At 41.6% G+C, this 27,958-nt stretch overlaps 2 protein-coding genes across 2 annotated transcripts; one reads left to right on the top strand and one right to left on the bottom strand.

The window, feature by feature from the left end:
• Window positions 1–1,688: 1,688 nt before the first annotated feature.
• LOC310987926 (cytosolic 5'-nucleotidase 1A-like) lies at window positions 1,689–9,201 on the top strand (the record flags this gene model as incomplete). The annotated part of the gene is made up of 6 exons (XM_083974395.1): window positions 1,689–1,831; window positions 3,465–3,575; window positions 6,329–6,464; window positions 6,574–6,696; window positions 7,740–7,870; window positions 8,962–9,201. Exons 1-6 carry the CDS (start codon window positions 1,796–1,798, stop codon window positions 9,199–9,201), a joined length of 777 nt encoding a protein of 258 aa, XP_083830521.1. The 5' UTR covers window positions 1,689–1,795.
• A 1,833-nt stretch (window positions 9,202–11,034) lies between these two features.
• On the bottom strand, window positions 11,035–27,702 carry LOC310987558 (protein NLRC3-like; the record flags this gene model as incomplete). Its single annotated transcript, XM_083973874.1, has 8 exons — window positions 11,035–11,645; window positions 12,357–12,403; window positions 21,081–21,254; window positions 24,555–24,728; window positions 24,842–26,639; window positions 26,792–27,017; window positions 27,152–27,230; window positions 27,614–27,702. The coding sequence occupies 8 exons, from the start codon at window positions 27,700–27,702 to the stop codon at window positions 11,107–11,109; spliced, it is 3,126 nt and encodes a 1,041-aa protein (XP_083830000.1). The 3' UTR covers window positions 11,035–11,106.
• Window positions 27,703–27,958: the final 256 nt, after the last annotated feature.

Here is a 27,958-nt window from a genome sequence, read left to right as displayed (position 1 = left end):
ATTCTAGGATGAGTTTAATTACCACAAGTAGTGTGTCTACTTGTTCTGTTATTGGTCAGTGTAGCCTAAACATTAACTTTATATTTTCAATATTTAAACTGTTTCACAATAAAATGTGAATTTAAAACATTATAGTTTCTGCATTTATGCAGTATTTATCAGTAATACAGTGAAAATTAAAGGAAATGTGAAAATTTACTTTGCAAGTTGATTTCGGTGTGCACCCCTAAATTTTCTGCTTGCGCTCCTAAGATTTTAAGTTAGGGGCCACTGTGCTCCTAGTCAAAAAAGTTATTCCTGAGCCCTGTTCAGTGTGTACAATAGTCTATAAACAGTATAAACTTTGTGTTTAAAGCACTAATACATGTGTGAACTGTTTTCAAAGTGATCTATAATTGTTCAAACACGGCAATCAAAAAACCTTGATCATAGAAATTTTACTTTGGAGGGCAAAAACTTGTTTTTTGAACATAAATGTGCTTTCTTCTCAAGCCATGTGTCTCCCTTCTTGATAGGATGAGTGAAATGGATGCCCTTCAAAAATATGTGGTCACATGACCAGCTTCTTCTATGGTTTTCTAGATAACAGGGGTGGAACTACTTGCCCCATGGCACAAATCACCCCACTCTCCCCTACTATCCGATCGCAGAGCGCCTAGCTCTCCCCGCCACAGAAACAAACACTTTTTTTTCTTGTTGTGATGATTCTCTAATGTCCAAAACATCTCCAACTGTTTATTTTTGTAAAGAAGACAACTGATTCTCAGAGAAAACGTGCTAGATTTTTTTTTCCTTCTGACTTTTCCCGAGTGGATGGATGAAGCTCCGACATGAGGTGGCGTGGTGGCGTTCAATTTCACGTTTTCAAGTAGGAGGTCGGGAAAGAGTTCCCAGTTCCGAGTTGTCTTGAACGCAGCATTAAAGCGGTCGGCTACGTCACACACGTCAGAAAAGCGGAAGTGAACTAAAGAGTTGAGTGTTTCTGGGGGAACTTTGACCCCCAATTCCAATCCGTTCCCTAAAGACTCAAGCCCTGAACCCTCACTGACTGAAGTGACGTCAGCTCTAAGTGACAGAGTGTGAGAGTGTGTGAGGGTCCAGATGCTGTAAACATGAATGGAACAGCACTTACCCACTCTCACGACACGTTACCTTGACAACAAAATGTTTTTAACTCCGCCCTTGGACCGATAATTTACTGTACTTTCAATACGCACAAGGTGTGCGAGGGAGGCGGACTCAAAACAAAATATTCCTGGATCAGATCTGATCAAATCATCATCAATAATCACAAACTGCACGTTAACACTGACAGTAAACTTCTTCTTTTCTTTTTATTTATTCCTTTTTTTTGGCTCCTGTCCATTAACAATAAAGAGACTGGCGGAGCTCTCTCTGACTACTTGTGTTAATTTCTTTCTTTTTTTAACACTTGCGTTCCGACGGCATCCCATGTGTTATGGTTTGACTTCACAACGCTATGAACTGTGGGTAATTCCCCTACCCAAAGTCAGCATCGGTGCTGACTTACGGTAAGGGGGCAGTAAGGGCTCATTCACTGACTCACTGACTTGATGATCTGACAATGGAACAGCCCTCACACACTCACGGACTTCCTCCCGTGAACGCGCCTCTAAGTCAGTGAGTCCGTGAGGGGTCGGATTGGAATTGGGCCTGACAGACAGTTGCTGCTGCTGCTGCTGTTGTTGCTGTGGTGACGGGGTCGTTGTGTCCGTGAACAGGTAAAGATAAAGAAACTTTAACCTGTCGAGGCCGTGAAGGCGCCGCAGCTGACATGGTTTCCACGGTGCAGAACACGGACGTGAAGCAGGTAAGTTAAAGCAGAAGTGAGTGATATATTTGTGTTAATATAAGTCTTAAATAGTTATATCTCCCGACAGCAATCACTTACATAGAGTGTTTGGTCTGAAACACGGGTCTCTCAGTCACTCTGCTCTGCTCTGAGCCGAGGAGAAAACATTTATCGTATCCTACAGTTTTTATCCAATGAGGAGAGAGAACGGCATGCAGGGCTGTGTGTGCAGCCAAGGGACGCCGTGAATGTGGCGACATAGGGACGAGGACTGTTATGGTGCGTTCAAGGAAACTCGTATTTTTCCGACCGTGAAGTGGTACCAGTTCGATCTGGTACGAGTTCACCGGTCGGAAGTTACGAGTGGCCGTTATAGTGACTTTCACCGGTAAAACAGGTCGGAAAAACACGAGTGGGTTGCCTGGAACGCTACAAAGTCGTAAGTTGTGACTTGAAGCTGTAATTTACGATTTCAAAAGCCTGCCTGGAACGCAGCATTAGCGAAAACGACCGGATCACTCACTTCTGCTTTAAGAGAGACTCACCTGGGGCTGAGGCAGGTTATTATGGGCTGTCTCACACCCACAAACCCACAAATCTGAATTTCACACATCTGCAGAAGAACTCCGACAGAAACCAGAGGAGTGAGGCTGTTTATCAGAGTTGTGCACCAGACTCCGTTTAAATAATCATTATTTTAAGTATAATAATGTTCCTTTTTGAAGCAAACATCAATTAAAGCTCATAGTTTGAGACGTGAGTGACTTATGTTCAATTCGGCACAGAAATAAAATCCATGCAGCCACACGTTGCACTAAAATCCAAACTGATTCATCTTGCACAAGTTCCATCAGACCGGGAGAGATTAGAAAGTGATTAAAATATTAAAATATAAATGCATAGATTATATAATGTAGCCTACGCCGATTTGAGGAGCGGGACCTAATTATTTCTAAACACCCATAATCATTTATTTACCTGTGACACTTCTGTCGCAGATTAGTGACGTAAATGTGAACTTGCACGTTTTCTAGTGGAGATCCGGATCGATGAATAAGAGGCTGAAATTCAGGTCAGTTTCTGCAAAGACTGAGAGAAAACGAAGCAGAATTATATATTTTTTTTATATTTTTATGATTTAGAAAACAGAAGTTAAAATGTTTTATAATGATGTCTAAAAGGTCCGTTTGCTTTTCTGCCCCCTTTCATTCAGAAGTTGCATTATTTTTTTGTGTCAAACAAATAGAAGGTCTCTGGTTAAACTCTTTATTTTATTTCTTCAATGAATGAATGAAACAAATTAATAAATAAAAAAATCATGTCCATGTTAGTTCTGTATTTCCAATTTCTGGTACTTTATACTCTATTACAATTAAACCTAAAAGTCTTGACTTCACAATTTATCTGATAATATAAATATAAAATATTATCAGCACATAAGAAACTTGTTTTTATCGACACACAATAATAAAAACAACATATCAACATATTTGATGTGTTTTTGTAGGTCAAGACAAGATGAAACTGTACTGATGCTCATTTCACCTTCACTGTCACATTATGGAACGGATCAATAATCAATATCCAATAATATGATTTACATTTCCTATCACTATACGTATATAACTCGTGTCCTGTGTTTCTTCTGCAGAAAGATGCTGATCGTGCGGTGGTCGTTGCCGTGACGTCTCGGTCGGTGTTCGAAGGTGGAGCCGATGGTGAAGAGGCGTACGAAGAGGGCGTGGCCTTCCCGCTGCTGCAGGTGTGTGGAGGAGTTAATGTGTTTATTTCATCATCGATCTCACTGCTGTTCAACTATTTAATACAACAGCATCTATGAACTGTCAGATTTTCACTCAGCTGTAGTGAAACTGAACTCGTTGCACAATGAAAACTGTCTCTTTTTTCAGCAATATGATGATTAAACACTTTACATTCATAGAAAAACATAAAATAAATACAACTCTCCAACTCTAAACTCACACTCTGAGTCAAGCAGCTTCTCAGACAGAACTAAATCCAGATGATCGAGAAGAAATAAGATTTGAAGAGACGTTCCCAGATGTTTCCTCACTCCTCTTCCTACTTCCTGTCTGTTTTAAATTTTAGACGTTTCACAAGAGCCTCAACACTATCTATCTATCTATCTATCTATCTATCTATCTATCTATCTATCTATCTATCTATCTATCTATCTATCTATCTATCTATCTATCTATCTATCTATCGTTCTATCTATCGTTCTATCTATCGTTCTATCTATCGTTCTATCTATCTATCGTTTCTATCTATCTATCTATCTATCTATATATCTATCTAACTATCTATCTATCTATCTATCTATCTATCTATCTATCTATCTATCTATCGTTCTATCGTTCTATCTATCGTTCTATCTATCTATCTATCTATCTATCTATCTATCTATCTATCTATCTATCTATCTATCTATCTATCGTTCTATCGTTCTATCGTTCTATCGTTCTATCTATCGTTCTATCTATCGTTCTATCTATCTAACTATCTATCTATCTATCTATCTATCTATCTATCTATCTATCTATCTATCTATCTATCTATCTATCTATCTATCTATCTATCTCTCTCTCTCTACCTTCTTCACCTCCTCCTTCAGGTTGAACTATGATATAAACTCAGTGACACGTCGATGTGAACGTGAGGCGTCAGCTGCTTCTCCGAGGAGCAGGAGGTGAACGATTTAAACCTTCACTGAGTCGTCTGAGGTTTCTCATTACAGACGACAAGCGCATAAAAATAGACAAGACCTGGAAAACACTGAGCAGCTCATGTAATAACCAAGTAGCCTCCACTTCTCTTTCTATACAGATAAGAGAGAGTTTTCACTAGAGACGGAGAAACTGCAGCGTCATACAGACCGTGTACTGGTGACGCCTCAGTTTGTCCATAAATGATGAATATTATTATTGGTTTGTGAGCTGTGGTATCAAGATATGAACTTTGTTGACAAGAATAGATAATCAATTTTATCTCCAGAATATTCGTATCCGCTAATTTTATTCTAGAAATGTTACAACTATAAATATTATAATTTTTCCCCTAAAAAAAGTATTTTAATAAAAGAAAAAAACTCTTTAAAATACAAAGTACAACTACATTATTCCTGAAACACTACGACTTTGTCCTTGAATTACAGCCGCATTATTTCTGAAATTCTCGGATTTTATTCCTTCATTTCTTTTGTTTATCCTTTAATTATGAATTTATTCTTGTGACTTTGTTCAGGAAATGTTACGAGTCCAGAAATACAACTTTATTCCTCAGATATTTTAACTTCCTCCTTTTAAATTATATTTTTTCAGCATAAAATGCTACAACTTTATTCTCAAAGTACAACTACATTATCTCAAAATATTAAAGTTATTCTGGGAATGTTACAGTTTTATTATTGAAATACCACAGTATTTATTACACATTATGTATTTTAACCCTCCTGTTGTCTTTCTGGTTTCAAATTGAACCAATCTGTTCCCTCCCTCCATCTTTCTTTCCTTCCTTCTTTCCACAATCCTTTTTCCTTTCCTTTTTTCCGTCCTTCCTTCCTCCCTTCTTTCCCTTCATCCATCCATCTCCTCCCATTTTTGACCTAATCTGTTCCCTCCCTCCATCTTTTTTCCTTCCTTCCTTTTTCCCTTCCCTTTTCCTTCCTTCCTTCCTTCCTTCCTTCCTTCCCTTCGTCCTCATTTCTTTCTTCCTTTTTGACCCAATTGACCCAATCTGTTCCCTTCCTCCATCTATCTTTCTTTCATTTTTCCGTCCTTCCTTCCTCCCTTCTTTCCCTTCATCCATCTCCTCCCTTCTTTGACCTAATCTGTTCCCTCCCTCCATCTTTTTTTCCTTCCTTCTTTTTTCCCTTTCCTTTTCCTTCCTTCCTTCCTTCCTTCCCTTCGTCCTTACTTATTCCTTCCTTTTTGTCCCAATTGACCCAATCTGTTCCCTTCCTCCATCTATCTTTCTTTCATTTCTCCTTTCCTTTTTTCCGTCCTTCCTTCCTCCCTTCTTTCCCTTCATCCATCCATCTCCTCCCTTCTTTGACCTGATCTGTTCCCTCCCTCTATCTTTTTTTCCTTCCTTCCTTCCTTCCTTCCTTCTTTCCCTTCGTCCTTACTTCTTTCTTCCTTTTTGACCCAATTGACCCAATCTGTTCCCTTCCTCCATCTATCTTTCTTTCATTTTTCCCTTCCTTCTTTCCTCCCATCTTTCCCTTCGTCCTTCCTTCCTTGACCCAGTAGGACAACAGGAGGTTATAAGCACCACCACATTGTAACAATCACAGTCGAATAAATAACGAGTCAATAAATAGATAAATAACCAAAATTCCTCAGTTTCTGAAGTTGATCTCACCGAATCTCACCTAAATTTCACCAAATGTGAATTAATCCGCCACAGAAAATAGTCCCCGACAACAGAGGGAACAATGTGTGAGCTGTTGTTTTGAAGACGACACATGAAGGGCTGGACTTTGTTTCCCATCAGGCTCTGCAGAGAGTGAATCAGCGTCTGCTGGAGGCGAATCCCACGGAGACGCTGCTGTTTGACGTCGTCATGGTGACCACTGATGCGCAGCAGCAGCAGCAGAGCTCCCGCATCATCAGCAGCACCAGACGCTACGGTAATTTAACTTTTTAAGAGTTTATCCGATCAGTGACGGGTCAGTGTTCACTTCCTGTTGTGACATCATCATCATCATCATCGTCATGGTCACCGTCGCTCTGCTGCAGGTCTGGACGTCGGCAGCTTCTGTTTCTCGGCTGAGGAGGATTTCACCGACTGTTTGCTGGACAACAACGTGCAGCTGTTCCTGACGACGGACAGAGACGAGGCGTCGCAGGCGTCGCAGAAAGGTGAGGAGGCTTCGTCTCTTCTTCATCACCACGACGACGTCACCACGACGACGCCACGTTTTCACAGCAGGATGATTAAAACTTAAAATATGATGAAGTTCCCCTCCATTGCTAACATATTGCTAATGGATTGATCGTGTATAGGGCTGCAACTAATGATTATTTTCGTCATCGATTAATCTGTTGATTATTTTAAACGATTAATCGATTAGTTGTTTGGTCAATAAAATGTTAAAAAATGCCAAATCAGTGTTTCCCAAACCACAAGACGACGTCCTCAAATGTCTTGTTTTCTTCACAAACCAAAGAGAGACTCAGTTTATTGTTTGCTATTGTCATAAAGGAACAAATAAACCAGAAATATTCACATTTAAGAAGCTGAAATCAAAGAACTTGGACTTTTTTTCTCTTAAAGGGACAGTTCAACATTTTGGCAAATTGGCCCATTGCCATAATCCCTTATTAGCAGTAGGTTTGTTACCTTTAATTGTCAGTGCGGAGTTGTTTTCGAGGCAAATGCAAAACCGCGGATGCACGTTGCCTTCAGGGACAGTTTTTCATCAAGCAGTCTCTGAATTTCCCTCTAAAACAACTCTGTCTCATAACGTTCTGTTATTATCTCATAGCGTGGTGAATGTGCAGGTCACAACTTGTCCACCAGAGCGTTGTGGAGTTGTTGGATTGTGTATTTGATGAGTTTGATGAGGGAAACCAAGAAATCCCATGAGCCTCCGTAGCGTAGCTCTGAGCAGCTCACGGCTCTGCTCCGCCGTTCTAAAAATAGCTTGCACCAACAATTAAAGGTAACAAACCTACTGCTATGACTATAGGGGTTATGGCAATGGGCGAATTTGCCAAATGTTGAACTATCCCTTTAAAAAAAACTACCCATCCGATTATTCGATTATCAAAAAAGTTGATGATTAATTTAATGATCAATTATTGTTCGATTAGTTGATTCATTGTTGCAGCTCTAATCATGTATTGACGGTGTATTGGTGAGTGTGGTGTCAGAAGGTGAATCCTCCTTGTCCTCGGTCCAGGCGTCCTCTCGGCGCTGTTGGACCAGCAGACGGCTTCCTGTTCGTCTGAGCAGCTCAGAGTTTTATTCTGTGGCGACGCGGTCGTCCAGCCCGACGTCAGCCCGGCGTCGGCGTGTCAACGGGCCGCTCAGGTAGCTACTCGCCGCCGCCGCCGCCAGCTGCCTCTTTCATCAGCTCTTGTTAACCTTTCCCATATTCCATGTTATAAACTGTTTGTATACAGTATAAACTTGTCTGTATACGACATCTACTGCCTGTCCTGGGGGAGGGATCCCTCCTCTGTTGCTCACTCTGAGGTTTCTCCAGTTTTTCCCTTTTAAAGGACAATTCCAGGTGAATTCAACTCGGGGGTGTATGTTCCTATCATTTTAGGTCTAAAAGAAGGAATGTGAAGATTTGCAGTTTAATTGCTCCTGTTTTGTGGTAGTTGTGTCTGTCCCCGCATCGCCACGGCAGCAATGAATGGGAGCAGATGCAAGTTCTGCTGCTTAGGCTGTTTACAGCCCTCAAAGCTGTAATTTTTTTTCCAGGTGAGGAATATCAACTCTTGACTTGCTTCAAGTAAAAAAAACTTATCAGTGCATGTTTGAGTCGCCACCTGATGCTGTCTGTGGAAAAAAATGTACACTTGAAGCAAGTCAAGAGTTTGTATTCCTGTGTTTATGACACAAACAGTAGCTCCTACTGCACCTGAACACACCACACGCATCAACTCGAGACTCCGGGAGACTTTGAATTAGATCTAGTTTTACAAACATTTTGCTTGCTTGAAGTAAATAAACTTCTCGGTGCATGTTTGAGTCGCCATCTGACGCTGTCTGTGGAAAAACATTGCGGCTTTGAGGGATGTAAACAGCCTAAACAGCGGAACTTACATCCGCTCCCATTCATTGCTGCCGTGGCGATGCGGGGACAGACACAACTACCGCAAAACCGGAGCAACTAAACTGAAAATATTCACATTCCTTCTTTTAGACCTAAAATGATAGGAACATACACCCCCGAGTTGAATTCGCCTGGAATTGTCCTTTAAAAGGGTTTTCCATGGAGTTTTTCCTCAGTGGATGTGAGGGTCAAAGGGCAGAGGATGTTGTTATGATGGGATGTGAAGCCCTTTGAGACAAACTGTTTGTAAAAACGGGCGATACAAATAAAACGGCCTTGTCTGGTCGTCCTCTGCTCTGACCTGGAGGTTGCGTTCACTGTCTCTCTCCTTTTGCAGAGTTTGTCGGCTCGGCTCGGTGAGATGCGGCGGAGGTTCGGCATGGTCGACAGCCCGCTCAGCTTCGTCATGGTGACGGCGCGCGGCGGCAGAGAGAGCTGCTGCGCCGCGCTGAGGACGCTGCGGTCTCGGGGCGTCGGGCCGGACGAGGCGTACTGTCTGGCCGGGGCCCCGAGGGGCCCCATGCTGTCGCTGGTCAGACCTCATTTCCTGCTCAGCGACGGCAGCCTGGAGGAGTGATGACATCACACCGTCGCATGACCTCACAAAGAAACGTTCACTGTGTCTTTAAGAGAAAGTTCAGATCGTCAGTCTGACTGAAGGTCAAAGGTTCAACCTCAGAGTTTCTGTTTATTGTTCATGATGAGGTCACTGATCGATGACCTCACGTCTGAACTCAATGCTGTTTCACTCTGATTCACTTTCACTGTTCGTCTATTGATTGGTGATTGGGCTATTGATGAGTTCAGGTCTGATCAGGTTATGATCGGTGTTTGGTTTAAGAGAGAATTAACTCTGAACTCAGAAGATTTTAGGTTAAATGGATAGTATCATTTTTTAAAGTGGGGTTGTATGATCTACAAATAGCCCCTAAGTACTTTAACTGCAGTAGAAGACTCTCTGCACTCCTCCCGTTAGCAACGCCAGCCCATAGCCCTGCCCAGAGATTTACAACATACAGTGTTGTGAACAGACCCAAAGAAACGGCCTATTTTCGCGGCCTAAAAGAGGTTTTCCCTGAAAAAGAATACACAGTTCCATTGTTCGCTATAATATAATTTTTTCCAGCCCCTCAAAGTGCAGGAAAAACACAGTTTTTATTTGGACCAAACCACATATCCCTCTCAGCGTTTTTCCTGCACTTTGAGGGCCTGGAAAAAATTATATTATAGCGAACGATGGAACTGTGTATTTTTTTCCAGGTAAAACCTCTTTTAGGCCGTGAAAATCGGCCGTTTCTTTGGGTCTGTTCACAACACTGTATGTTGTAAATCTCTGGGCAGGGCTATGGGCTGGCGTTGCTAACGGGAGGAGTGCAGAGAGTCTGCTACTGCAATTATAGTACTTAGGGGCTATTTGTAGATCATACAACCCCACTTTTAAAAAATGCTACTATCCCTTTAAAACTTTAGGAAAATAAAACAATTGATTATTATTATCGACGTTTTAGTGTGAAGGTCGTCACACACAGATGGTTAAACCCAAACTGTTACATTTGTTTCGATTTGAGGATTTTTTTTACATGTCACTTTGTATCAATGACAAGAGGTGGTGTGATATGTTCATACAGCCTATGTGGGAATGCCAAAATAAAGAGGTAGATTAACCTTTTCCTTTAATCAATGTAAAGACCAAATGTGCCTGAGATCAGTTTTCAGATCAGATAAATCCTACTAGCACAAATATTTTGTGGCGTCTTCCTCTAGTTTTACCTCCTACCAGCAAACTAGCAACCAGCAACACATCGTCAGATTATTAAAAATAGAGGAGGAAAAGACGACATGCAGAGATAACGTCCGGAGAGATGGGACTATTTTTTTCACAGTGGGGCTGTTTGATTAGATGATATTTCTGGTTGAATAAAAACTACATGAAATTGATTGCGTATTCCTCTTTCATATTGTCTTTATTGGTAACCGTTTTATAAAAGCAATATATAAGCAATATATCAATATATATTTCTTAATTATTTCACATCAGATTATTTACAGGACAGAGATGAATACAGTTTAATAATGATCTCAGTGGCATGTTAACAGAAAAATCATTAGCTGGTAGGATTAGTAGCTCATCAGCAGGAAATGCAGTAATGAATCAGTAAAACCACAAAGAAAAATAAATCACATGTAATTCATTATATTCAGCGTCTCTACAACATTATGTTTGTTTCCAGTTGTGTTTATTGTTGTGTCTGTTTACCTGTGACCAGCTCACAAACAGCCTGTGAAGTTGAACATGAATCATCCATCTTTAAAGGAAGAGGAAGAAGTTTACAAGAATCATTGAGAAAATATTTTAAAAAATCAACAGATTTTAATCCATGAATGTGAAAACGTGAGTGAGAGACAGAGACAGACATGTAGAGACTGAACTGTCTGTTCAACAGTGAGAAGGTTTCTGTGACAGGAGGAGACTCTGATTCACTCAACACAGAGACACTGAGGAACCAGAACAGAGACTAAACCCAGGATACAGAGGTTGAGTGAAGGTGGTGTTGAAGGTGTAGAGGTGGATCAGTGAGTCAGAGGAGACTCTGTAGAAGGACAGAGAGCCAGCAGGACAGTCCACATACACTGCTACTCTGTCAGAGACAGAGGAGGAGGAGGAGGAGGAGGAGGAGGAGGAGGAGGTGATGTCTGTCTCTCTGCCATTGTGCCAAACGGAGTAACGACCATCAGAGCAGCTCAGACTCCAGGACTGACCGTTCCCTCCAAACTCACCTCCTCCTTTCCTTCTGATTCCTCTGTAACTCACTGATATTTCAACCTTTCCTCTCCACTCGACCTCCCAGTAGCAGCGACCAGTCAGACCAGTTGAACACAGCAGCTGAGGCCAGTAGTCAAATCTGTCTGGATGATCAGGATATGACTGATGCTCCTCCACACCTGTCGCCTTCCTGTTGTTGTCAGACAGTTTGATGTTTGTGTTCACTGTGTTTGTGTCGATTGTGAGTCGACAGGAATCTGATGGAGAGAACAAGACACAGCTGCAGTTATTGATCATGTGATCAGTTATTGACAGTTTGATGAAGACTCATGACGTCAGTGATGTGACAGTGTGAAGATGGTTGAATGTGCTGCTCTAAGTTTAGTCAGTTTAGTTTAGTTTATTTATTTATTTCATTCATTTATCGAGCATAAAAACAAAAAATAAAATAAACAATGACAATACTGTAACTCTTGAATGAAAGGGGGCAGAAAGAAGCAAACTTATATTGTCTACCCCTTGTTACAAAGAATTAATTCACAAATTAGATAGTACCTACATCCAAGCAAAGAAGAAATGGAAGAAGAAGAAGAAAAACATCAACAAACAACGTTTACAACAAAAGTGACATAAAATAAATTGAGCGGCTGCAGCCCAGCTACTCATCATCTTAATACATTTCTATTAAGTGTTGACATGCTACATGCAGTATAGACACATATATAAATTTACTATCACATACGCACATATACACATAAATACATAAACACCAATATCTGTATATACATACAATACAAACAAAAATTTTCACACATACATGTACACACGCAGACACTTATGCACATGTATGTGTATACACCTTTACGTGTGGTTTTATTACATTTACACCAGGTCATATTTCTGAATCATGTTATTTTTAACAGTTTTTTTTTAATAAATAAGTAAAAATAAAGTAAAAACACACTTACACTTCCTCGGACCTGGTGACAAACACTGGACTCCAGCAGGCTGCACCCTGAAAGGAGGAGGGGGGTCAGAGCAGCACGTTCTCTGTCAGCATGCACACATGGACATTACATGGCTCTCACACACACACACTGTTTTATCACTGTGTTCACATGGAGGCTGGTATGTATGGATGAACACTGAGCACAGAGAAGAAGGAGCTGGAGTCTTTATCTAGTGATGATACAGAGCAGGAGGAGACGAGGAGGAAACACTTCATCATGTGTTTTCTCCATGTGATGTCACTTCAGTGTCAGACACACACTTTCACTCTCTGACTCTCAAGCTGCAAAACACACGTCACAGCAAAGAAGATGAAGACACAACAGGTGGAGAAGAAGAAGAAGAAGAGTGCAGCTGTGAACAGTGGATGGTTTCAGTGTTTGATGAGGAAGGAAACACACTCAACATGTTTGTTAGAGCTCAGTGAAACAGTGAGTTTAGTGAGAAACACTGAGTGTGAACACAACTTGTGTTTGTTTGAAGAAAACTCCCCAGGAAGCTGAAGAATGAGGCTGTGAGCAGGTTTCCACAGGAGCCACAGCAGCAGTGAGTGGATGAAGGAGCTCTAATAGAAACCATCTGATCACAGTGACAGGACGGATCAGGATCTCATGATCAATGACTCTGTTCTTCTCTGCTCTTCACACAGATCAGCTGCAACACACTGACTCACTGAGATCAGTCACATCATGTGGAACAAAGCAGCCGTCCTCAGGACCAGTCCTGAGCTCCATCAAACCTGTCCACACATTTTTACTGGACTTGAAGTCAGAGTCCAGAGGAAGCAGAGAAACTGTAGAGCAGAGAGAACCAGGCTCAGCTCAGAGCACATGGACTCAGACAGGAAGTGAAGCTCCAGCTGCTGGAGACTTTCATTAAGGAGCCACTTTGGCTGTCTTTACACAGCACGGTTCAAGTGGCCCAGATCGGATCTGTAACATGAATTTGTAAACGGGACAAAAGCGCATTGAATCGGATATTGTCGAATCAGATTCAGGCCCCTGTTTATGTGGAAATAAATCAGATACAAATCGGATATTTGCTATGGGTCACTTCTGATAGAACATAAATAGCAGGGGTGCAAACTTCTCAAAAGGTGCCAAGTTACCGGCCCCCTAGGGGTTCCGGGGGCATGCTCCCCCGGAACATTTAAAAAAAACAACAACTTTAAAGGTGATTTTACAGTCAATTTTAGCATGAGTCTAGGGTCCAGATTTACTCAGGTTTGCACAGCTTTTGCTCGTGTTAAACCTGCACAATCTGTCTCTCCCCAGCCTGTGGTCAGTTTATCCAGATATCGCCTGTTAGGAAATTTGCTCCAACGTTTGTTTTAGGAGAAATACAGAGGTAGTCTGGACCAGAGAGTTGTAGCACACCCTAAAGAGGCCCATCACCTCTACAGAATATGTTATCCACAATAACTCGAAATGTTTTCAGATACAGAAGAAGAATCTTTATTACACTTTAACCAACTCATTATAACAGGCGTGACATATTTACTAGGGGTGAAACAGTTCACAAAATCCACTTTTCGGTTTGGTTCACGGTTTTGTGCTCACGGTTTTCGGTTCGGTTTGGTATACTTTGATTGTTGGGAAAATCAATCATGTCTTGTATATTCAGGTTAAAACTGAAAGAATGTGGCAGTCTGACATCTGATCCATCATTGTGACAGGCTGATGTTAAAAATAGGTGAGATTCTGGCGGCAAGAAAGTTGATAGTTCCAACATGTTTTAATTTATTGGGCAAAGAAAATTATCTAACAAATGCTAAGAACAATTAGATATTGAAATATATAACCTATATTAATTGTGGTTCTTACAAAAATTATATCTTATAAAATATAAAAACTAAAATGTTTCTTAAAACTCTGCCCCTTTCATTAGTGCATACAAAATAATTTAACTTTAGCCTACTACTTTTACAACCACATTACCAGCAACATAAAGTGAAACAGAGGCAGAGGTGTCCTGCCACAGTCTCGTTTGGGCTCTCACCGAAATAAAACCCACTATTATTATTGTGGTGTTCAACAGCATTTCAGCACTGTCACTGTCACTGTCAGTCAGCCGCTTCTAATAAATGCTAAACGCGCTTATCTTATCTTTTTAATTATTATCAATGACTTCCAGTAACTTATTCCCTACAAACCTTGGGGTGATCACCCCCACTGACTCTAAAACATTGCCATTTAATCTTTTTGAATGCACAACGGACAACGATGGAATTTACGAGACTTTTTTTAATCCTGATGCAAACTATATTGTCTCCAACTCTGCAAAACTGTCATGCAAATATTTTTCTGAAAGTCAGTTTAACAATTTATGTCATCAGGGAGACCCCATTGTTTTTTCCACTTTTCATTTGAATATCCGCAGTTTGTCTAAAATGTATGATTGTCTGAAAACTTATTTATCAACTCTGACTCACTCCTTTTCAGTCTTAGCGTTTTCTGAAACATGGTTAACTGACAACCTTCTCAGTCTCTTTCCTTTATCAAATTATAACTCATCTCACTCCTGCAGAAATAATAGAACAGGAGGAGGAGTGTCACTGTATGTGTCGAATGCCTATAATTTCATTAGTAGAAAAGATCTGAGTGCTGACTTTGCTACGACGCATGTGGAATCTGTATTTATAGATCTTGCACTTGGTAGAAAAAACGTTATAGTCGGATGTATCTATAGACCTCCCGACTCAGATATAATTACATTTAATGACGCACTATATTCTACCTTAGAAAATATAAATAAGGAAAATAAATTGTGTGTCTTACTGGGGGATTTTAACATCAATCTGCTTAAAGATGATCAGAGATCCACAACTGACTTTTTAAATACACTTTACTATGAAATTGTTTTCCCCCTAATAACAAAGCCAACCAGAATTACTAAATCTTCAGCCTCATTATCGATAATATTCTTTTCAACTCTCTGGACTATGAAGTCAACTCTGGTCTACTATTGTGTGATATATCTGATCATCTTCCGATTTTCCAGATTGTATATGCGATTGATCCTCCTAACCTTATAAATTCTACATGTGTACTAAATAACTGTAACTAAATTCCGCAAATTCACTAGAAATAACTTGGAATCTTTCAAAACAGCCATCAGTCACCTTCCCTGGGATGAGATCCTCAGGTTGAATGATGTTGATGCAGCCTATAATTTTTAGTATTTATTAATTCTGCTTTAGAAGCATCTTTTCCCTTGTTCAACCCTAAGTCTAAAACTAATTCTTCTAAAGGGAAACCATAGATTACTGAAGATCTAAAGAAACGCTCCCGTAAAAAAAAAAAAACTTTATAGGAAAACCATTACTAATCCCACCTCTTTGAATATTGAAACTTACAAGAAATATAAAAATAAATTTACAGCTGTTCTAAGAAAAACTAAAAAAAAGTATTATGCAGAAAAATTCATCCAGGCCTCTAACGACATCAAGTCAACCTGGAACCTTATTAATCATCTGCTCAACCGTAAAAAATGATCATCTGCATCACCAACATTAATGTATGGGAATGTGGGGACGTTTTCAAACCCCGATGAAATAGCAAATGGCTTTAACAATTTTTTTGTTAATGTTGGCTCTGTCCTGGCATCAAGTTTCTCGGATGCTGGTGAGAACCCCTGTTGTTTTATTAAGGGGCAATATCCTCCTTTTAACACCTTCGATCCTCCAACTATACAAGAGGTCCATAATATCATCTTGGAATTAAAGAACTCAGCCCCAGGCCACGATGGCATAAAGAGCATTTTGATTAAAGAAACCATTGATCATTTAGTTTCTCCTTTAACCCATATTCTCTCCTTATCACTGCAATCTGGTAATATCCCACATGATTTAAAAATAGCTAAAGTCACCCCTATTTTTAAAACGGGCGATACTGACAATTTTGGAAATTATCGACCTATATCCATCCGGCCCTGTATCTCTAAATTACTGGAGAAATTAGTTTACTCTAGAATATTGAGGCACCTACAAGAACATAATATTTTTCATGATCACCAGTATGGATTTCGTAAAAAACATTCTACAGAGCATGCATTACTTCAGTTAACTAATATTATTTCATCTGCTATGGACCAGAAAAAATTTGCCCTTGGGGTCTTTCTAGACTTAACTAAGGCATTCGATACTGTCAACCACAGTATTTTGATTGCCAAATTAAATAGATACGGTGTGGAGGATATTGCCCTGAATTGGTTCAAAAATTATTTATTGAACAGGCAACAATATGTGACATTTAATGGCCACTCCAGTATTCTACACAGGGTGCCTCAAGGCTCTATTTTGGGCCCTTTATTATTTTTGATTTATATAAACGATTTAGCTTTATCTTGTACACATTTTCTTCCTGTGTTATTTGCTGATGACACTACTCTTATAGCAACTCATAATAACTTTAATTATCTGATTGATTCTGTGAACGATGATTTATCTTCAATTTCAAAATGGTTTCAACTGAATAAATTAACACTCAATGTGAAGAAATGTAACTTTGTAATCTTTTGCAATATTAACAAGTCTTACCCTAAAGATCAAGCTAAATTATACATTAATGGAATAGAAATGACCCAAGTCAAAACTACCAAATTCCTCGGAATATTAGTTGATGAAAGACTTGATTGGACAAATCACATAGACCTTGTTTGCAAGAGATTAACAAAGATGATGGGCATCCTAAGAAAAGTGTGCCCATTTATACATCCTTCTGCTCATTTAACGTTATATTATAGTTTTTTATTTCCTTATTTGAACTACTGTAACATGGTCTGGGCAGCTACATCTCCTACACATCTCAAGAAATTATGTACTATTCAGAAGAGATTCATAAGCTCCGTCAGCACCACTATTCACAAAGTATTCTCTTCTACCAATCACAAATTGAATAACTATCAGATTTGTTTGTTTATTCACAAGTTTATTTACAGGAACCAAGATCTCCCTGTCACTTTTCAAAATTTCTTTACCTTCACTCATAATGTACATTCCCACCGCACTAGACACAGTAATAATCTTACTCCCCTTTACCCGCACATCACACCATCAGTTTAACTCATTGGCTGCCATTGACGTCTATAGACGTCAATCTAATTACAACCGTTCACTGCCATTGACGTCGATAGACGTCAATTCCGTTTTTCAACGGGAAGGGCTGGGGGACGGTCTGGCGGAGCTTGTCCATCAATATCAGGCTTGTAAACTAGTGTAATGACGTGTAGGTGCCCTGTAGGCCCTGTAGGGGGCAGCAGTGCCCTCTTTGGATGAGAGATCAGCATTGATTATGAGAAGAAGAAGCGAGATGACAAGAGATATGCTAAAGAAACTTATGCACGGAGCCTATGTGTTCCGCACGTCGGCACATTATGTACCGTGTGTGTCGCGGTAGTTCGGAGAGGAAGAGGGTCGCGATCGTGAGAAAATGACGGAGATCATTGAAAAAGACACCGACGCTGGACACCGGCGATCAAGCCGGGCCGAGTGGTAAGAATCAGCAGCTGACGGTGCGTCACCACAGACCAGAGCCCAGCTCAACTGACGGCTCGGTGGACGTGACCCGAGCGATTCCGTCCGGATCAACCAGGAGCAGCAGAGACTCGTCCCCACGCTCCAGAAAGACATGAAGGTAATAATATAATACATCAATGGTAAAAATAATAAAATAAACTAACTTGCTAGCGAGCTAACTTTTACTGCTTATAGAAGGGCGGATCGCTTTGATCGGAAAGGTTAAAAAAAAAAACTCCACATCACACTTGACTACATCTAAGAGATGTATTTTTATGGTAATTCTATATATTTCTATAATTTACAGGTGGTGGATCGAGCAGTGGTCGACCATGGGGCAGAGGTCATGTGACAGCTACAAACGAACAAAAAAGTTAATGCATTTTTACTGATATTTGTAAATACATTATTATTTTGCCATCAAAAGTCCTTTCTCAGTGTTGTTTTTGTTGTTTTATAGAAGGAGAACACTGTTCAGATGTGTGAGGTGTCACTAAAGCAAAAAATATCAACGTCAAAGTCACTGTTCTGCTTGACATGTTTCTTTCCACAAAAAGCTTGTTTTCTCAGTGTTTTGGTCAAAAACGGCTGTTTTTGGCGAAACCAGCCTACGTTCTACTGCTGTTTACAAAAGAACGGAAAAAGGTAGAAACAAACTTTTTTTTCCTATTGAACGAAGAGAGTCTACTCTTTCTCTTGGTAGTTTCGGTGTTTATATAGTCATAGAACACAATATTCTGTGGGTCTTATAAGATCGTTCAAAATGCTCTAAAACGGCTGGCAGTATGGGGCTCTCTGCTCTGAAAATGGCTGGCAGCCAATGAGTTAATATGACTTACAGAGGTCCTATGTTTTGGAATGGACTATACCTCCTTCATTAAGATCCATTTCTTCTTATTCACTTTTTAAAAAGCAGTTAAAAATACATCTCAACTTCTCTTGAATTTCCCGCTCTTTCCTCTCTCTCTTTCGCTCTCTCCATATCCCACATCCTTACTCTGTCTTTTTATGAGTTTAATTAATTAATTTTTTGTATATTATCTCTATTGTCTTTATTTGTTACCGAATCACTTTGCACTTTATTTCTTTATTTTTTTCTCATTTCTGTTTTCTTTTGCTCATATAACATTGATTATGTATGCACTTTATCTCTTTTTTTATGTTTATTTGTTAGCCATTGAAATTTGTCTTGTTGTAATTTGTTATAGGGGTGGAACCTATGTACAAGCCAACCGGCTTCGTTCCCTCCTTGCACCATTGAAATTTGTGTGCTAAATAAATAAACTCTAAACTCTATCGCTAATTGGTCGCGATCGCGATCATCACACACACGCGGTCCCATTCAGCAGACCTATAAAATGCTAATGTTGGTCTCATTGATTAAATCTAACAACTGTGGCAGTCGCGTTAGTTAGTTTGTATGAAAAGTGAAGCTTCAGGTGTGTATTGCTGGACAGAAGAGGAGTGCTGCCACCACTTGTTTTCATCCAGATAAGGTGCATGCGCCTTAAAGAGACAGGTGCATTGCCTCGCCACATACCCCCCTACATACATAATTTTTTTATTTATTGCGGATTTACACAAATCACACAAATGACCCATTTGGGATCCAAAACGGCGAATTTCGCTGAAAGGTGACAAGTTTGCACCGTCAAAAAAAAAGAAAGGAAATAGACCAATATAGGCAACAAATCGGACATAGGCAACAAATCGTAATTGGTCAAAAGTGTTTGAGCAGCACAAACAGAGTCTGAAAACAGCTGTTTGATCACACACACATTCAGCCACAAACACTGATTATTACACTGTTCACTACACTCACTCTCTTCTGATTGACAGCTCCAGGCCTCTGGACAGTGATGACATCTGGATGTCACACTTGTGATTTACTGTCTCCTCAACACAACAACAGATCTCATCAGGACAAGATCAGGATCTCAGAGAGACTGAGCTGATTATTGATCATCAATATCTGACCAGACAGAGACCTGATGGTGCTGCCTGATTTCTGTCTCTTATTCCCTCCTTGGTTGGAGACGCTTGGAGACGAATGTCTCTGAGCAGTGGACATGGTTTGATTCTTGTTGCTGTGTTGTTATTAGTGTGTCCACACTCAACAGGTGTCTACAGTCTCAGGGACTGTTCAGGTCAAACACTCTGTTGGTTCAGCAGCAGTTAGAGGTAGGGTTGGAGATTCTGGAAAAACGGTTCTAGCAGGCCACATTTTGAAAATACACAAGTCAAAAGTCCCAGCCCCTTTCCTCAGACTTCTCTCTGAAGCCAAGCCTTCACCTTTACGTAGATGTGGGTGAGGACACCTAAGGCGCATTGCCAGAGCTACATTGCCACTCATCAGACTGGAGTGTGGCTTTCTGCAGACCTGGGTGAAGACTGTGATCGCACATGCGAGAGGAGGGAGAGAGAGGGAGAGACGGCAGCTTGATTGGGCGTAGGCAGAACCAGACATGAAGGCATCTGATTGGTTTTTCCTTTTCAGACTGAAAAGCATGGATTGGTCAGAGTTTTGTCAGTCCTGCAGCTGCCACAGAGGTCTGATTGTTTTCGTTCCTTTTTCTGAAAACATAATGAATTGACTACTCTCAGGATAGAAGGACCATTTCACCCAGTATAACAAAAACGGTTTCTGAACATGATTACCAACCAACTTACAACCTAACTTTAAAGCAGCTGCAGCTGAAATGTTGTTGTTGATACACTCTGAAATAAAGTCTGATCAAAACATCTGGAGAGACTCAGAGCACAACTGCCAACAGCTGGTTTCATCACTGACATCTCTTCTCCTGAATATGACACAGTGAGTCATGATGAGACACAGAAGTCATGAGGAGAAACTCCTGATCCCAGTAGTTCATCACTGTGACGGATGGAAGCTGCACAGCTCATGTTTGAAACACTCAGAGATTTTGGCTTCAGTATAAACTGTGTTGGGACGAGTCAGACTGTGACAGAGGACGTCAGTGGAGTGGGCGGAGCTTCCATGTGGCCTACACCACCTCTGGATATGGTCTGAGTGATCAGATCTGATGTCATCAATGCATTAATCACCTGAGACAGATGTCAATACCAGGTGTGAACGGGGCCATAGAAAATGTTACAGCTCCTCCTCCTCTATCAGACAGTGTGTGTGGCTGCAGCAGCCTCTCCATACCTGAGAGAGTCCAGTCTCCAGTCTGGATCCTCCAGTCCAGCTGACAGCAGCTTCACTCCTGAGGCTCCTGGATGATTGTAGCTCAGGTCCAGCTCTCTCAGATGGGAGGGGTTGGAGCTCAGAGCTGAGGCCAGAGAAGCACAGCCTTCCTCTGTGACCAGACATCCTGACAAACTGAACACACACAACAACAAACAGGAAACCACTGTCAACACCTGGAGGTGTGTTCAAGTGTCATCAGATAAACAGCTTAATGGATCCTCACCTGAGAGTCTCCAGTGTACAGTGTGAACTCTCCAGTCCACCAGACAGCAGCTTCACTCCCAAGTCCTGCAGGTTGTTGTTACTCAGGTCCAGGTGTCTCAGATGGGAGGGGTTGGAACTCAGAGCTGAGGCCAGAGAAGCACAGCCTTCCTCTGTGACCAGACATCCTGACAGACTGAACACACACAACAACACACAGGAAACCACTGTCAACACCTTCCGTCTGTTTCAGAAAGCGGGATTAGTGGAAACTCTGAGTATGCTGAGCCTGAGATGAGGGAAACTCTGAGTTTTCCGTTTCAGAGAGCCGGATCAGCGTAATGCTGAGTCAGTCACTATGGCAACATGTGCTGTGAAGCAAACCTGCTCCCTGGCAGGTTTGATCCATCTAAACCTAAGGTTGATGCTGAGCGTGGAGCAGGAAGGAGAGACATCGTGTCATTTAGTGAATGAAGTCATGGACGTGGATGTGAAACTTATTTAAAGGCTGTAGTAGAGCGGATCATTACAGTAGATTCTGTTGGAAGATTTATTACCTCTATAAAAGATAGCTACTGTTTAACCACACATTGTGGATAGGCGATAATTCATTATCATCAGAGCAGATTTTATATTTATTTTTCGTCATTACATTCTTAACAGCTTTTTAAAAGTAGTTATTTTATTCTTTTTTTCTTTTCTTTTCTTTTTTACATCAGAGACAGTGAAGGCAGCAGCATGACAACGGCTCGACGGGCTGCATATCGCTCTGTTAGCCTATAAGACAAGACCTTGGGACAGTGTGAACAGAAATTGTTATACATGATATTGAAGATACAGTGAACCTCTGTCGGCTCATCTGTGTCCATAGCAACTATTCAGCAATTAAATAAACCGAAGCCAAATATTGCAACATTAAAGTAAAAGCTAAATGTCTTACTGTTTGATTTGAAGTGGATACAGCTGAACAGATCAATAGAGCTATCAAATTTAAATGGGCATTTTTGAGAGGCCACAGATTACACACAACCACATAGGCTACTATTTTATATAATCATGAGAAAATGCATTGCCGACCAAAATGTATGATAAACCCTTGGTTTCGAACCCGGGCTGACTGCATAAAAGGCACATGAGCTACCAAGTGAGCTATATGACAACATACAGTATTTGTATTTTAATGAGCTTTTGTTCCATTGTCAGAGTTTTTTAGAGAACACACTGCACTCTTTTTCCCATGTCAGCTCATGCAGTTTCGGCTCAATTTGATGTTTTTAATGTGTTCATACTCCACATAAGCCTCCATTAAACTCTCAAGTTGGGTTGGAGTGAAATTCACGGCTCTATTTGTTTCTTTCTGTCATTGTGAATCGTGTCATCTGTGCTCCACTGATGATGGCTTCTTGTGCTCATGGTGAACGCATCTTCCCCAGGCTCAACATACTCTGGGTTGATTGATCTATTTTTTTTTTTTTTTTTTTTAAGTATATTTTGGGCATTTATGCCTTTATAGATAGTACAGTTGAGACAGACAGGAAACGGGGAGGCAGAGAGAGGGGGAATGACATGCAGTAATTGGCGCCCGACGCGGGACTCGAACCAGGGCCGACTGCAGCGAGGACTGTGCCTCTATACATGGGGCGCCCGCTCTCACCACTACACCACGCAACGCCCCGATTGAACTAATTTGACAGAGATGTCATTCAACTTGTTGTAAGTCGATGTATCATCACAAAAGTTATGAAAATATTACATGAAGGTTGAAAAGTTACTTAGTGCTGGTTTAACCACACATTATGGATAGGCGATAATTCATTATCATTAGAGCAGATTTTATATTTATTTTTCGTCATTACATTCTTAACAGCTTTTTAAAAGTATTTATTTTATTCTTTTTTTCTTTTCTTTTCTTTTTTACATCAGAGACAGTGAACGCAGCAGCATAACAACGGCTCAACGGGCTGCATATCGCTCTGTTAGCCTATAAGACAAGACCTTGCAGGTTTTCATGTGGGACAGTGTGAACAGAAATTGTTATACATGATATTGAAGATACAGTGAACCTTTGTCGGATCCTCTGTATCCATAGCAACTATTCAGCAATTAAATAAACCGAAGCCAAATATTGCAACATTAAAGTAAAAGCTAAATGTCTTACTGTTTGATTTGAAGTGGATACAGCTGAACAGGTCAATAGAGCTATCAAATTTAAATGGGCATTTTTGAGAGGCCACAGATTATACACAACCACATAGGCTACTCTTTTATATAATCATGAGAAAATGCATTGCCGACCAAAATGTATGATAAACCCTTGGTTTCGAACCCGGGCTGACTGCATAAAAGGCACATGAGCTACCAAGTGAGCTATATGACAACATACAGTATTTGTATTTTAATGAGCTTTTGTTCCATTGTCAGAGTTTTTTAGAGAACACACTGCACTCTTTTTCCCATGTCAGCTCATGCGGTTTCGGCTCAATTTGATGTTTTTAATGTGTTCATACTCCACATAAGCCTCCATTAAACTCTCAAGTTGGGTTGGAGTGAAATTCACGGCTCTATTTCTTTCTTTCTGTCATTGCGAATCGTGTCATCTGTGCTCCACTGATGATGGCTTCTTGTACTCATGGTGAACGCACCTTCCCCAGGCTAGATAGTACAGTTGAGACAGACAGGAAACGGGGAGGTAGAGAGAGGGGGAATGACATGCAGTAAATGGCGCCCGACGAGGGACTCGTACCAGGGCCAACTGCAGCGAGGACTGTGCCTCTATACATGGGGCGCCCGCTCTCACCACTACACCACGCGACGCCCCGATTGAACTAATTCTGATCACCTGTTCTGAAACCAAAAACTCAAGAGTTTTCCAGTTAAGGCTCAATCTAGCTAGGGATTTGACTCTGAGTTGGTTGAGCCTGCTTCCTGAAACGAACCACTGCTGTGTCATCAGTGTCAACAGATAAACAGCTTGATGGATCCTCACCTGAGAGTCTCCAGTCCACCAGACAGCAGCTTCACTCCTGAGTCCTGAAGTTTGTTGTTACTCAGGTTCAGGTGTCTCAGATGGGAGGGGTTGGAGTTCAGAGCTGAGGCCAGAGAAGCACAGCCTTCCACTGTGACCAGACATCCTGACAGACTGAACACACACAACAACACACAGGAAGCCACTGTCAACACCTGCTGCTGTGTTGAAGTGTCATCAGAAAAAACAACTTGATGGATCCTCACCTGAGAGTCTCCAGTCTACAGTGTGGACTCTCCAGTCCACCAGACAGCAGCTTCACTCCTGAGTCCTGCAGGTTGTTGTTACTCAGGTCCAGCTCTCTCAGACTAGAGGACTGGGAGCTGAGGACTGAGGACAGAGCTTCACAGCTTCTCTTTGAGAGGTTACAGCTGCTCATTCTGAAGAGATAAACAGGCGAATTAAAGAAGAAAGGAATTTATTTTCTGTCCTGTTGAAAACACAGACCGGTCATTATATAATGATGAATAAATCCAACTATCTCTACACTTACAGAGCTTTGTTAGAGGCTTTGACCACTGGCAGCAGCCTCAGAAGAGCCTCCTCTGAAGCAGAGTATTTCCTCAAGTCAAACTCATCTAGATCTTCTCCTGATGACAGTAAGATGAAGACCAGAGCCGACCATTGACCAGGAGACAGTTTATCTGTGGAGAGACGTCCTGATCTCAGGGACTGTTGGATCTCCTCCACTAGAGAACGATCGTTCAGTTCATTCAGACAGTGGAACAGGTTGATGCTTTTTTCTGCAGAGGGAGTCTCTTCGATCTTCTTCTTGATGTACTGGACTGTTTCCTGATTGGACCGTGACTTACTTCCTGTCTTTGTCATCAGACCTCGTAGGTGATTCTGATTAATCTTCAGTGAAAGACCCAGGAGGAAGCGGAGGAACAAGTCCAGGTGTCCATTTGGACTCTCTAAGGCCTCGTCCACAGCACTCTGGTAGAAAGGTGTAAATGTGTCTTTAAACACTTGAGACCACAGAGATGTTGTTTGTTGTTGTGACATCAGGTTGAGTCCAGAGTTGATGAAGGTCAGATGGACATGAAGAGCAGCCAGAAACTCCTGAACACTCAGATGGACGAAGCAGAACACCTTGTCCTGGTACAGGCCTCTCTCCTCTTTAAAGATCTGTGTGAACACTCCTGAGTACACTGAGGCTGCTGTGATATCGATGCCACACTCTGTCAGGTCTGATTCATAGAAGATCAGGTTTCCTTTCTGCAGCTGCTCAAAAGCCAGTTTTCCCAGAGACTCAATCATCTTCCTGCTCTCTGGACTCCAGTGTGGATCTGTCTCAGCTCCTCCATCATACTTGACCTTCTTCAGTTTTAGATAAACCACCAGGAAGTGGATGTACATCTCAGTCAGGGTCTTGGGCAGCTCTCCTCCCTCTCTGGTCTTCAATACCTCCTCCAGAACTGTAGCAGTGATCCAGCAGAAGACTGGGATGTGGCACATGATGTGGAGGCTTCGTGATGTCTTGATGTGGGAGATGATCTCTCCGGCCTGCTCCTCATCACTGAACCTCTTCCTGAAGTAATCCTCCTTCTGTGGGTCAGTGAACCCTCTGACCTCTGTCACCATGTCAACACACTGAGGAGGGATCTGATTGGCTGCTGCAGGTCTTGTGGTTATCCAGAGGCGAGCAGAGGGAAGCAGTTTCCCCCTGATGAGGTTGGTCAGCAGCACGTTGACTGAGGTGGACTCTGTCACATCAGTCAGGATCTCAGTGTTGTGGAAGTCCAGAGGAAGTCGACACTCGTCCAGACCGTCAAAGATGAAGACGACCTGGAACTGATCAAACCTGCAGACTCCTGCTTCTTTGGTTTCAGAGAAGAAGTGATGAACAAGTTCCACCAAGCTGAACTTTTTCTCTTTCAGCACATTCAGCTCTCTGAAGGTGAAGGGAAATGTGAAGTGTATGTCCTGGTTGGTTTTGTCTTCAGCCCAGTCCAGAGTGAACTTCTGTGTTAAGACTGTTTTCCCAATGCCAGCCACTCCCTTGGTCATCACTGTTCTGATTGGTCGGTCTCTTCCTGGTGAGGCTTTAACGATGTCTTCTTGTCTGATGGTTGTTTCTGGTCTGCCTGGTCTCCTTGAAGCTGTTTCAATCTGTCTGACCTCATGTTCATCATTGACCCCTCCAGCCCCTCCCTCAGTGATGTAGAGCTCTGTGTAGATCTGGTTCAGAAGGGTTTGGTGTCCTGCTTTAGAGATCCCCTCAAACACACACTGGAACTTCTTCTTCAGGTCAGATTTGAGTTTACGACGACAAACTGCAGCAAGATGTTCTGAATGAAAACACAAGAAATCAGACCAATAATAAATATAACATGTTAATTCCTCTAAATAACGACTATATGAACATGTTTCCCTCCATATGTTGATGTCAGTGAACGTCTCATTTGTCCATCATGTTGAATCTTTACAGAAATCCTCTTACTGCTCTGCAGACGCTCAGCCAGCTCCTCCTGCTTCCTGCTCCTCAGGAGCTTCACTGTGATCTTCTCTAACGCCTCTCTGATGCTCCTCTGCTCTTCATCCTCACCGTCCACCACCTCCTCATCCTCCCTCTGACTCCCTGAGCATTCTGGGTAATCTGGACTCAGAAGCTTGTGGATCTTCTTCAGCTCGTTCTTCACAAAAGTGACCATGTTCTCCTCCAGCAGCTGGAACAGAAACTCTATGAGTGACAGCATCAAACCAAAACCTGACAGACTGACAATCCAATGGTGTCAAAGTGCAGCATGGAGATGATGGTGAACACAACAGATGTAACAGCAGCTGTTGGACATGTACCCACCAAAAACATGGAGTCCAGGTGTGTTTGATGCTGCTGGGCAGACTGATCACTGGGAACCTCTGAGCTCTCCTGGTCCACTCTGTGGAAGAATCAGTGTCAGGTCAACATCAGTACAGAGAGATAATACAAGATGGACTTTATATCAGAGACACTTTGATTTCAGACCTGGTCCAACAACACGTCATACAAACTGGTTCATTTCTACAATAACCTGAATCTCACTGTCAGTTACAGCTTACATCTGATCAGCTGATCCACGTCCTCCTTTAAAGTCAATGAACCGATCATTTGACTGGTCGCTCTTTAAAGACAGACAGCTGGGTTCAGGAGAGTCTGGTCTCTGCTGCTGGATCCTGAAACAACAACACAACTGATAAATGTGCATGTTGGAGAAAAACTGATGAAAAATATCTTAAATCTTTTTATAAACACAACTGACTTTTAGACCGTTTTAATTCTGACCTTTGACCTCTGGTCTGGCCCTGATGTCCCCCACACAGAGTGGTTTTAGAGGGAGGGACTCCCTCCTCTCTGTCCTCACACTGATCCATGCTGCTGAGGTCACATCCACATCAGCTCACACACACTTTGTAGCTTCACCTGCAGAGGAAACACACATCATTCATGTGCACAGCAGCTCACATGTCCATCATGTCTCCAGCTGCTCCTCCACTGATTGGCTCTTCTTCTCTGCTTCATATCAGTGTCAGCTGAATGCAGTCACACAGCAGTGAGGAAGAGGAAGCTGCCATCAGCTGCTGTACTTCTACTATCAGTCCACTAGATGGCGTCATGAAGCTGCAGTGA

This window comes from Trachurus trachurus, assembly GCF_905171665.1.
Source record: "Trachurus trachurus genome assembly, chromosome: 6".
Lineage (NCBI taxonomy): Eukaryota > Metazoa > Chordata > Actinopteri > Carangiformes > Carangidae > Trachurus > Trachurus trachurus.
The sequence above is the reverse complement of the archived record's forward strand: the minus strand, read 5'-3'. Positions and strand labels throughout refer to the sequence as shown.